The sequence below is a fragment of the Propithecus coquereli genome, unplaced genomic scaffold, assembly GCF_000956105.1.
Source record: "Propithecus coquereli isolate 6110/MARCELLA unplaced genomic scaffold, Pcoq_1.0 Scaffold20, whole genome shotgun sequence".
Taxonomy (NCBI): Eukaryota; Metazoa; Chordata; class Mammalia; order Primates; family Indriidae; genus Propithecus; species Propithecus coquereli.
The window spans coordinates 7,254,493-7,265,689 of NW_012144967.1; the positions used below are offsets into that span (position 1 = coordinate 7,254,493).

Below are 11,197 nucleotides of genomic sequence, written 5' to 3' on the forward strand. Positions count from 1 at the left end.
ATCACTGCGGCAGACTTGGAAGGACATTCACCCAACAGATGTTTATTGAATATGTCTTCTGTGTGCCTGGTGCTGGGGACACCAGTAATGGGCAAGACAGCCACGTCTCACACTCCCCTCGTGGAGGTTACACTCAAGATTAAAGCTCAGGGGACAACCAGAAGAAGACTAGCTTACAACTTGGCCCAATGACTCTAACACATGGGAGGCTGCATGAGTTGGTCAGCAGCTGTTTTACCAAAGCTCCAACCAATTTCTGGCCTAGAATTTGAATTCACTCCTTGGCTACCAGACAGGACTCTCCGGGTGCTTTGCAGGGAACTTATCTTTCTACGTTTTCTTTTCTGGTTCGGCCCCATCTGAATGAGAGCAAGAGAGTCAGAAATGGAACTTTGAAAGTAATCACTTAGCACAGGGGACATGGCTCTCAGGAAAAGCCCCTAGAAGCAAGCCCTGCTCCTCAGCACACGGTATGTAATTCCTCAAGCAGCCCGGGGTCTCTGACGTTACCACATTAAAAAGCCTCTCGTTGTAAGAACGGGAATCAGAAAAGTGAACCTCAGTGTTATTCCTCCAGACAACACACACGTAATTCACTTTCTTCTTTTACTTTTCCTTCCTTAATCCTCGGAAATTTCACCCCAAAAGAGGTTCCTTTCCTCTTTCTTTCCTTCTTAACAGATCACAAGGTCCCGCTGTTCACTGCCTGTCGCAGAACCGTTGTTTTCTCCCAGGGACGGACACTGGCAGGTAATCTGTACTCCTCCCCAGCACAGTGGAGAACGAGTTGGGGAAGGGGCAGTGCAGGGCTGGTGCAGCAGCAGCGTGGTCTTGAGTGTGATTCAAGGTCTCCGGAAGGCATATGGTGAGGAACACGGAGCCCTCTCCACTCCCTCAATGGCCACTGTGCCAGGGCACTGACGGGCACGCAGCCCAGCTGCTCAGAGCTGGGGTGGTTCCAAGGACTAAATAAGTGACTGTGTGTCAAACCCTCACTTGCTAGCAGACGGAAGTTGCTGTTAGGATTCCCGTCCTCTAGAATTCCACATCTTTCCTCCCCTAGCCACGGCAAATCCCAGATGTGCGTCCATTCCCCCAGGGTTAAATATGTGTGGGGCCGGCCATGGGCGGGACTGGAGTGCTAGTCCCAATCATATTTCACGGAGAGTGTCCATCCAAGCCAGCTGCATCAGACTGGGAGAGGGGGGTGACTCAGGCCTGGGTTGGGACTGCTCAAGCCAGAGGATGAGAGGCAACAGAAGGAGGAAAGATGCCATAGAAGATGACACATTTTACCTGTTCAACAGCTTTTTCCTAGAATCAGCCCAGACAGGGGCAGGATAAAAAGGAGGGACCCCCAAGTGAAACAGGTCCCAGGGGACACACCCACAGCAGAAGAGCCCTGTGGGGTGTGTGTGTGTGTGTGTGTGTGTGTGTGTGTGTGTGTGTGTGTTTGTAAATGCCCTCCTCCTTAGCTCAGGCCTTGGAGCTTCTTCCTCAATTCCCTGTTGGAACAACCTGAGGTGGGAGTGCGTGCTTCATGATGCATTTGGCAGGAAAGCCCAACATTGTGTGCAAAGCGATCTCCGGACAGCATTTTAAAAATTAAAAGTCCCCAGCATGTAGAAGGCAGTTGGTAAAAGTTCAGTGAATGGATGAGCTGAGGATGCCTGCATGAGCACAGCGCTTATGTTTTCACAGCAGAACGATGGGCAGCTGCTGGCCCTTCCCTCGCAGGCCGTCAAAGGCCGGCAAGAGATCTGGGCCAGGCAGAGCCCACACGGGAGAGAAGAAAGCGGGGAGCCCAGGGGAAGGCCCCTCACTGCATCTTCCCTCAGCCCAAGACGTGCCTTGTCTGATTTCCAGCCACATTTCTGAGGCGAACAGCTAGGGAAAGTAGCGTGTTTATCTCCGCGTGGGAGCCGGTGGCACATCGTGTATTCACAGAACGGCATTTGTGAAAGTTTTCGGAACTCTTGGGGAAATGCAGGATGGGAGGAGAAAGAGGCAGAGAGAGCGTGGAGTTCACAGAAGGAATTCTGGGGACACAGGCAGAGGCGGGAGGAAAGGAGAGCGCAGGAAGTGTCACTTGCCCCAGGTTTTGGTCCTTAGGGTCTTGGCAGCCTGGGCCCAAGACTGGCATCTCCCTTTGGAGGGACCTGACAGCGCGGCAGGCCCTCAACTCTCGCTGATGATAAACGAAATAACAAATGGGACAAAGGAGGGGCGCACGCGGTGAGGGACTCGTGAAGAGCGCGTGGCTGGGCACAAATCCCATAGAGGAAGCGACTTTCTGCCCTCTCTGAGACCTCGCCTTCTCCCTGCCCAGGGCCAGGAAGCTCTCCTCGGGCTTCCTCAGAACCCCGGCTGCCTTCCTACCAGTCCTTCGTCCTCTAGAGGTTCTGGAGAGGGGCTAGGCCCGCCGTGCAGGGGGCTGCGGGGCGGGGCACAAGTCTCAGCCTCCCGGACACACCACCGGTGCGTCTCGCCCCGCAAGTGCGCGCTGCAGGAAGTCTCGAGCCAGGAGGAGCGGGGGCTCGAGGCACCGCCCCACCTCCGGAGTGATCGGGAGAAAAGCGAGGGAGAGATCGCGCGCCGGGGGGCCCAGAGCCAGCCCAGCGGCGGTACAGACTTCCCCGAAAGGTCTCGGTCTCCGCGCTGCGAGCGCACAGGGACGGCGGTGGGGGGGGCGCCGGGATCGCTGCAGGTTGGCGGAGCTTCCAAAGCCTGGCAAGGGCGGGGGTCTCAGCCCAGCCCCGCGCGCGCCCTGTTCTAGCGGTGCCACCCCTACGCCTGGCTTCTGGACCGGCGGGAGGCGCGTGTGCCTGTGTGTACCGGGGACATTCCCCTTCCCTGGAGCCGGTGCCGAGCCCCCGCCCTCCGCTCCGGCCTGGGGAACCCCTCCCCCAGCTCAGAAATCCCCGCGCGCCCCCTGCCCACTTTGCCAAGGCGAGAAAACGGCCGAGCTGGAGACAAAGAAACTCCTGCCTCCCTCCACTCTCGGCCCCTCCGCCCGCCCGAGACACTCCCCGGCGCCCTCCCTCGACCCCGGCGACACTGCGCTTGGACACGCCAGGAAAGGGGGGAAGGGTGGGCGAGTCCGCTTCCCGACGCGGGCCAGCTGGGGGCTGCGCATGAACCCCGCCCGGGGACACCCCACAGCAGTCGCGCCCCCACCCTCCGCTCCCCAAACCGTCCCGGGCCCCCAGCACCGCTACCCCTGCCCAAACCGTCCCCACCTCTCCAGCGAAGCGACAGGGGGGCGCGGCACACACAAAGCGGGTGGAGGGGAGAGTACGGGGGGAGGGAGAGATCCCGCCAGGGCTCGTGGCGCGGGCCGGGGCGCAGCTATTTACCCGATATCTTCTTCAACCTCCGAGATGTCTGCGAAGATGAGGAAGACCACGAGCAGCGTGAGCGCGGCCAGCATCCAGCTCCGGAACTGCAGCTGCATGGTGGGTTCGCGCCCGCCGGGACCCACGCGGGCCGGCGCGAGGAGCAGGGGCTGGAGGGCGCAGCGGCGGGCGCCGGAGCCTCCGCGCGCCGCGCGCAGCGGGTCAGACACGCTGCGCTCCGGGCGAGTCCGGGCCGGCGGCGGCGGCGGCGGCGGCAGCTACAGACAGGGGTTGCTCAGGCGCTGCGAGCCCGCTCGCTCCCTCTCGGCTCCCGCCCGCCCCTCCCCTCCCTTCCCTTCCCTTCCCCCGCCCCGCGCCGGGCTCCGCGCGCAGTTTGACAGCTTTGCTCCGCGCCTCTGCTCCCCTCCTCCCACCAACTCCAGCGTCCAGCCTCTCGCCTTCGCTGCTCCCGCCTGGCTTCGTTCAGTTCCCGAGGTGCGGGGATGCGGCGGGAGCCTGCCACTCCCGGCCTGGGCAAGGTGGGCTCGGAGCACCGCGTGCCACCAGGTACCGAGCTGAGCCCAGGGAAGCGCGCGCACCGCCTGGCGCACCCGGCCAGCTGGCACACGCCCTCCCTCGCCCGCTCTTTGTCCAGCGCCCTCGCTTCCTCGCAAAGTTTTCCCGACACAAAGACCAACACCTGGGGACAGCCCCCAGCGCGCGCCAAGAAGGCGGTTTCAGCCAGACAGATGTTTCAGCAGTTGACGAATTAGGAGTGAAAGTGGGGGAAGCGGAGGGGAGAAGAAATACCCAAGGCAGGCCAACTTCGGCAGAGATGCTGATTGCAACACCTCGCCCGAGAGAAATCGCGCCCTCCACGTGGTCATCTTGCTCTCCATTTATAGACCCAGACAGGTCCGGAGAACTCTCCGAGTTGCCCTAGGTCAAGGCCGTCCTGGCTAGAACCCTGGGCTGCTGCTCCAGTGGCTTCTCTACCTACAGTGGCAGAGTCAGCGCTCGCCCTGCCTTGGCCCTCCCGGTGCTGACTCCGGTGGCCTTCATTTCCCCAGCTCTTACCCTCACCTAGCAAAATCAATAATCCCCCAGAGTCCTATCTTGATCAAAAAGCCTTATAGAAAAATATGGCTCCCACAAGAGGTAATACCCCCCACCCCCCGCTGAATATTTTGCGCTTTCCCAGCCTTAGACAGTTTAACTCAAATTACATTTCGAACCAACCATACGCCTAGGGTGGGAAGGGCCCCATTAAGTTTTACTGGAATTAGATAATTACCTTTTTTTTTTCTTGCACTAATTGTAACAATCCCTGAAATCAGGAAACATCACTTTTGAGAAATGATCATCTGGTTTATGAAAGGGTCCTTGGCGTGTGAGTGTGGGGGGAAGAGTCCTGTTGGAGAAGCGGTGTGGAAGGTCCTCACTGCTGGAAAGCACAGGAGAATGAGGGGAGGAGCAGGCTGGCTGTGTCCCCAGGACCTCTCAGAGGGGCTTGGGGAGAGGCTGGCAGCAGCCAAGTCCCTTCAGGGCGCTGGTGGGGACGTAAGAGGGCCTTCTGATTTCCCCATGAAAGCACCACCTGTGGCCTGTCCTTTCCCCTCTAAGGAGGGGCAGGAGGAGGCTTCTAAACTGGGGGGCTGCTGGACTTTGTTGACCTTAGGAGCCAGGAGTTCCCATCCCCCTGCCTAGAGAGCAGGATAGGGACGCAGCACGGAGGTGGGGGAAGCTCCCCATCACCTCCTCCGAGTGCGGAGAGCAGATGTCTTTTCCCCAGAGCAGGGGGGCACGGATTCCCATCCTAGCCCTTCATTTCTGCCCCTTGCCAAGTCGGTGCGCCTCCGCTCCTTTCGCAGAGAGCTCCTCGGGAACACCGCGTATTTTTCTTGTGGTGAGACTTTCTGGTATTGAGAACCAGGTTGGACGTCATTCTCCCTGTCAGAGGAGGGGACAGGACAGCAAAAGAGGGTTTCCCATCAGTGCACCCGGCCACGTGGTCCAACCATCCAGTCTCGGAGTTTGTTGAGCGCCTAGAATCTTTCCCTGTCTTGCTTGATGAGGGTTTAGGAGGTGTGGAGTTGTTTTCGTTATCACTTTGTCTCGTTTTTCTGAGATAAATGGTTGGGACAACTGAATAGGGAGGGTAAGAACAGGGTGCACCTGGCATGCCACTGAACATTTCAATCACTCCTCCATTCACTCCAACACTCGGCAATATTTACTGAGCACCTACCTTGGGCCCTCTTGCTAGGGGCTAGAGACACCCAGAAGAGAGAGACACTTCTAATTTCCTGCCCTCTAGTGGCTCTCTGTTCAGGAGGAAGACAGACCTGCAAGTGCCTAAGTATGATAGGGAGTGTGAGCTACCGTAGAGTTAAGGTCTCCTCACTAGTTTATATTAATAATTGATTAATAAGATCACCCAAAAGAGCAAGAAGAAGCTGGCCGGCCTCCTCCTCCTTGCGTCTCTGCCCCTCTACCAGCTACACCCTTACTAGGCAGAACGTCATGGAGGTTGCTGTGATCATCCGGTCAGATAAGGCTCGCTCTAAGCACTATCACAGCAGAGTGCATTTCTGTTTCCTATTAGGTGACCCGTGTTCCTGTCTGAGACCCAGTCTTCCTCCTTTGCACTCACCAGAGAAGGGTCACTACGAGTGGCCAGGAAACAGTGGAAAATTTTATTGAACGGTTCCATCCCTTATAGAGAAATCCTTGTAACCAGCCCCATAGAGCAATGTCCCTCGAATACATCTGGTGGGAAGTAGAGATAGCTTTGCAAGGTGGAGGCTGTCCTTGCAATGGGAGTCATTGAGATGGGATTTTTCCTGGAGAGTGATGGGGGACCCTTGTGGTTGTTGACTGTAGAATACTGTCTATAAACGCTTAGGTTTGGATCTTCTTGGGCCAGCTACTTTAACAAGTGATCTGTGCACACCCACCACCCTTTGCTGTCTCCGAAAAATGAGGTTGTTTCCAGGATCTGGAAAGAGGAAGAATGATTGGCAGCAAATGTCAGACTGCTGATGTAAACTGCCACATGGGCAAACACTTGGCTTGGCCACCCCTCTGTTTAAGGAAGTCCCTTTTCCTACCTTGGATTTTCCAAGAAACTGGGAGGTCTCACAGTAATTACTTTTTCAGACTAAGTCATTGATGTTCGGGTTAAAATACAGGAGTCATAGGGAAGTGGCAGCAAATTAAAAGTCATTACTACCCATTAACATTTTAACTCAAATCTAATAGAGTATATTAGCAATTCAGGCAACTAGTAAGGCCCTGGAAAGTTTGTATTAGTGAGGGATACAGGAGCAGGAGGCTCTGCAGAAGCCCCCAAGGGGCCCAGCAGGGTCACACAGCAGTGGGACAGCCCTTCCTTGGCTCTGACACTGGCTGACGGGAGTTTGTCCTTCCAGCTGCAACCTCGAGAGTGGGGAGTCACCCAGAGCCTGAATTTATGGAACCCTCAAAACTTTATCTACCATTTACACAACCAACTAAACACCCCCCTCCACCCCAGCTATGCAAAATTTTCATCTGAACTACTTCTTGGGAGTAATAAAGTCTAAATTGATAATAACTTGTCCAAGTTACTGGCTGGGCAGAAAAAGCAAGTCAGATGCGGGTGGGCGTGTGGGGGAGGGGAGCTAGCATTTATCAGCTCACACGGCGCACAGCACCAATCTGGGCTATTTCTCGTATTTAATCCTCCCGGCAATCCTTTCATATAGATAGCATCATCTTCATTTTACATTTGAGGAAACTGAGTCTCAAAGAGGCTAAGTTGCCCAAGATGGCTGGGTTGGCAGGGAGGGAATTTTGACCCAGTCAGCTGCCCTGGGCCTCAGCAACCTCTGAGATCGTGGGATTGCGATGTCCCCTTCAGCACCTGGGGCGTTCTAAATGGATTTGTAAACAGGTCCCTCCTTTGATTCTTAGTGTACCCCCTTAGTTCTGGTATGTCAGGATTCAGGGAACAAATCTGTCTGTACTCACTGCCCACCCTCCATCATTTGTGAGACTGTAATCATAAATCTCCATTTTCATCTTTCCACATGGAAAAGACTAGACCTTTCAATCAATTCAGCCTTTATTTTTTAACTCAAGAATAAATAATAATGATTGCATCCAAAATTCTGACCTAATACCTAACACCTTTGAACTCTCTGAGGGAGAGATTTAGAACATTAAATAACTCCTGCGTGGCAATGGTCTTGCTTTCTCATCATCCCTGAAGGGGAAGCCGTGTGTGTGTTGGAGGTAGGACCGGGAGGGCGATGTAAACAGGTAGAATGTTATAGTCAGGATAGAGTCATAGGCTGTTGTGTTTTGTGCCTCCAATAACTGAGAGAATCTTGTGAAATTTACACTAAATTTGAATGTTCTCACAAATGCAACATTTTTCCCCTTCAAAACCAGAATCAGAGTGGTAACAATATGTAAAAGTTAACAGGCACATTTGCATTCCATTTGTAACTTTTATAAATAGCAAAATTGTAGTTTAGCCAAAGAAAGAAAAGAGAGATACTCAGGCGATGGCTGTAAACGTTTCTGGGATCATCAGTAAGAGATCTTGGGAGGGAGGAGACATGAGCTCCATGGTGAGTTGGAGGTGATAGAGGGAGGAAGAGGTTTATTTATTTATTTATTTATTTCACTTAGATTTTTTTACTAACTCTTCAGTCAGGATTAAAGGCTGTTTTGAACCAAAGCATCAAAGTCAGGAACCAGATAGCAGAAAAGAATAAACAGGAGTGTTCTTTCCTGATTCTTACCAGGCCTTTGACGAATTACCACTGAGATCTCTGAGTCTTGGCTTGCCCACCTTTGCCCGGAGTCCAGCATGACCCCTTCCTGGTAGGTGCCTGGGGCAGCGGGGCCCTGCTGGCCTCCCTGGCTCTCAGGCATGGCTCCTCTCCTAGCCCCAGTTTGGGTCATGGACCACTGCATTCTGGAGCTGGAAGGGTTGGTGGAATGGCGCTTTTCTGCTCATTCACTCACTTGACGGGTATTGCTTCATCGTCTATCATGCATCTGGAATTAATGCCGGAGGGATGGGATGTGGTGGCAAATGAGCTGGGCACAGCTCCTCCCCGAGTGGCGCTTGGCATCCAGTGGGATTTTCCAGATGAAAAACCCTGAGACCAAAAGACTCTCCACAGTCTCACCGCTGGTTCCAGAGCTGAGAACAGATCCTAGCTCTCCTGCCTTCTCCTTGAGTTCAGTGCTAGCTCTCCTTCGTACATCCTATTTTATCTCATTTTCATGATACTTCTGTGAGATTGGAAAGTCCAGAGGGGTAAGGACTTCTCTTCCTCTTCTGGCTCCACACTGTCTAGTGCAGTAGAACCCTACACACCTGTTCCCACCGTGGCCAGTTCCAAGCCTTTGGCATCGTGTTGCTGAAGGCAGAGCTGGGAAGAGATGCGTGATCAATATTTCCACCATATCCATCAAAGAAACAGACAATCTCAAGAACATAGATCATAGCAAAGGGTAGAAGATAAGATTAGGAAGTGATGAGTTCTGACTGTGTTGCCTTTGTTTTAGATAAAATTTATTGAGTTGTAAGTTTATATATATTTTAATTTTTAATAATGACTGTGTTGAACAATCAGCACGAGCCATATCCAGCACAGCACCAGTGACCAGTGGCAACAGAAAGTCCCGACAGTGACAATATCTTGATGAGTATGCATGATGAAAGGTTATTTCTAAAGTCAACTCCAGGTGGGATAGTCTCCAAAGGCACAGCAGCATTTACCAGGATGTCGCCCTGCTGGGATGTTAGCACAGAACACCAGACAAGGGGGCAGCCCTTTGGTGCCAAGTTAGTGTCTTGTAAAATGTCCCTTTGAATCCTCTTGCACTTCTCCCCTGCCTCAGATGGCGTCTGTGTGGTTGTGCATCCTCCCTGCCCAGTCCCCAGGTCAAGTTTGACAAGGCAGACTGGGGGAAAATGCAGTGTGATCAAGAGACCAGTGCTTTTGTGTTCGTGGGTGTATTAGTTTGGAGTGGATTTGACAGTAAGCCCAAAGTGCCAGTGACTTATTCAAAATAGAAGTTTATTTCTTTTTCATGTGCAAGTCCCCAAGCAGATAGCCAGTGCTGGTTTGGTCATGGTTGTCCCCCAGAGTCCCTAGGGATTCAGGTCCTTGCAGCCTTCCTTTCCAGCACCCCTAAGGTGGGCCCTTTTTGGCTTCCCTTTTCCATCACAAACAGGTTCTGAACAATAGAATGGAGGAAAAAAGCCCCTGAAACCTGCCACTTGATGCTTCTACTTACACCCCTTTGTCCAGACACTATCATGGGGCACACCTAGCTGCAAGGGAAGCAGGGAACAAATCCTTATCCTGGGCTTTGATGTGCTCATCTGAGAATCTGTTATGGAAGAAGGGAAGGGCAGATGAGGGGGACAACAGGTAGGGTCTGCCACAGTGAGAATGGAAAAGACCATATAGGTTTTTTCTCTCCCACGTCAAGCTCTGCACGTCCCTCCTCACTGGCCCTGCCTTATGATTGTGTGGAGCAAGGACTTGCCAAAAGTCTCTGACCGGAAATGACTGAGTTTGTGGGCAACCACGCTATTTCTGGAGCAGAGCTTCATACCCTTTCATCTCCCTATTTCTTAGCACCCTACTTGGCTACATTTACTTCATTGTCGTCACCCTAGGGAAGCAATATAATGGTTTAAAGCAATGCTTCTCAAGTCATCTGTAGGGGTGGATGAGTTGTGTTTCTTTTTTTTTTTTCTTCTTAAATTTCCAATCAGTTGGAAAGCAATCGTCCTACTGCCTGACTGGTATTCTGTTCATGTCATGTACCAGTCACCACGCAAGTTGGACAGCCGCAGGCCCTCTTCATCAATAGGAATCAGTGATGGATTATGTGTGCAACCAAGTGAAATTGCCACCAAAGCTTCTAGATGCTTGTCCTCAATTTCCTTACTTATCTCAGCATGGACCAGTAACACACAGTTCACAGACCAGCGCTGGTCCATGGACCACATTTTGAGTAGTTCTGGTTTAGAGTTGATTTTGAGACACACATACCAGGGTTCAGAACTTACCTATCTCTTGCTATTTCTGTGATCTCGATCTCTCTAAGTTTTAGTTTCCTTGATATTAAATGGAGATGATAATAATACTTAAGTGATGAGTTTTAGTAAGAATAAACTAAGATAATGTATTTAAAGTACTTAGTAAAATGTTAGCATAAAGTAAATGCTTATTACATACAAATCTTTATTATTTAGGATAATGCAAAAATAGAAAGGAAATATATATATACACACACACATATATATACACACATAAAAAACAGTTATCTCCGGGTGGTGAAATTTGGGTTGATCTTGGTTTTTCTCCATATTTTTCTCTGTTTTATAAATTTCCTACAATGATCATAAATTACTCTGTAATCAGGAAAAAAGTAATTAAAATTTCTTATGCCTATTTTCTCTGCACTGAGGTTTTTTTTTTTTGCCAGAGTTTAATATTCTTTCTCAATAACGCAATATAAACACACATATTTAGTAAAATTGGTTTTGCAAACAATTTCCAACCTTTCTTTGATGTTTTGTTAAGCATCTACCTAATATTCATATTGCAATTTCCAATGGAGGAAAACACAGTCTACAACACGTCCCCCTGCTGGCGCTGGAAGCAAGGAGACGACGCTGCAGGACTCCCCTCTTGCATGTTCTTCCCTGATGCGACCTCATCAACACCGAGCCTGGACCTCTCTGTTGACTGTTCTGGACCACAGCAAAGCCCCACTTCGGAGCAAGGGGGTGACCCAGAGACAGGAGGTGGCAGCTTCACATCCACGTGGTGCTCTTGTCCCAC

General features: G+C 51.9%; 1 protein-coding gene across 2 annotated transcripts in view; it reads right to left on the bottom strand.

Moving 5' to 3' along the window:
• The window catches only part of ST8SIA2 (ST8 alpha-N-acetyl-neuraminide alpha-2,8-sialyltransferase 2), a 67,427-nt gene extending 63,747 nt beyond the window's left edge, over positions 1-3,680 (bottom strand). Inside the window, exon 1 of one of the 2 annotated variants that reach the window (XM_012643712.1) lies at positions 3,357-3,680. In XM_012643712.1, the coding sequence (XP_012499166.1) occupies positions 3,357-3,454 (98 nt within the window). In that variant the 5' untranslated portion in view covers positions 3,455-3,680. The remainder of the gene's footprint in view (positions 1-3,356) is intronic. The other variant, XM_012643713.1, reaches the window with a different exon arrangement.
• Positions 3,681-11,197: the final 7,517 nt, after the last annotated feature.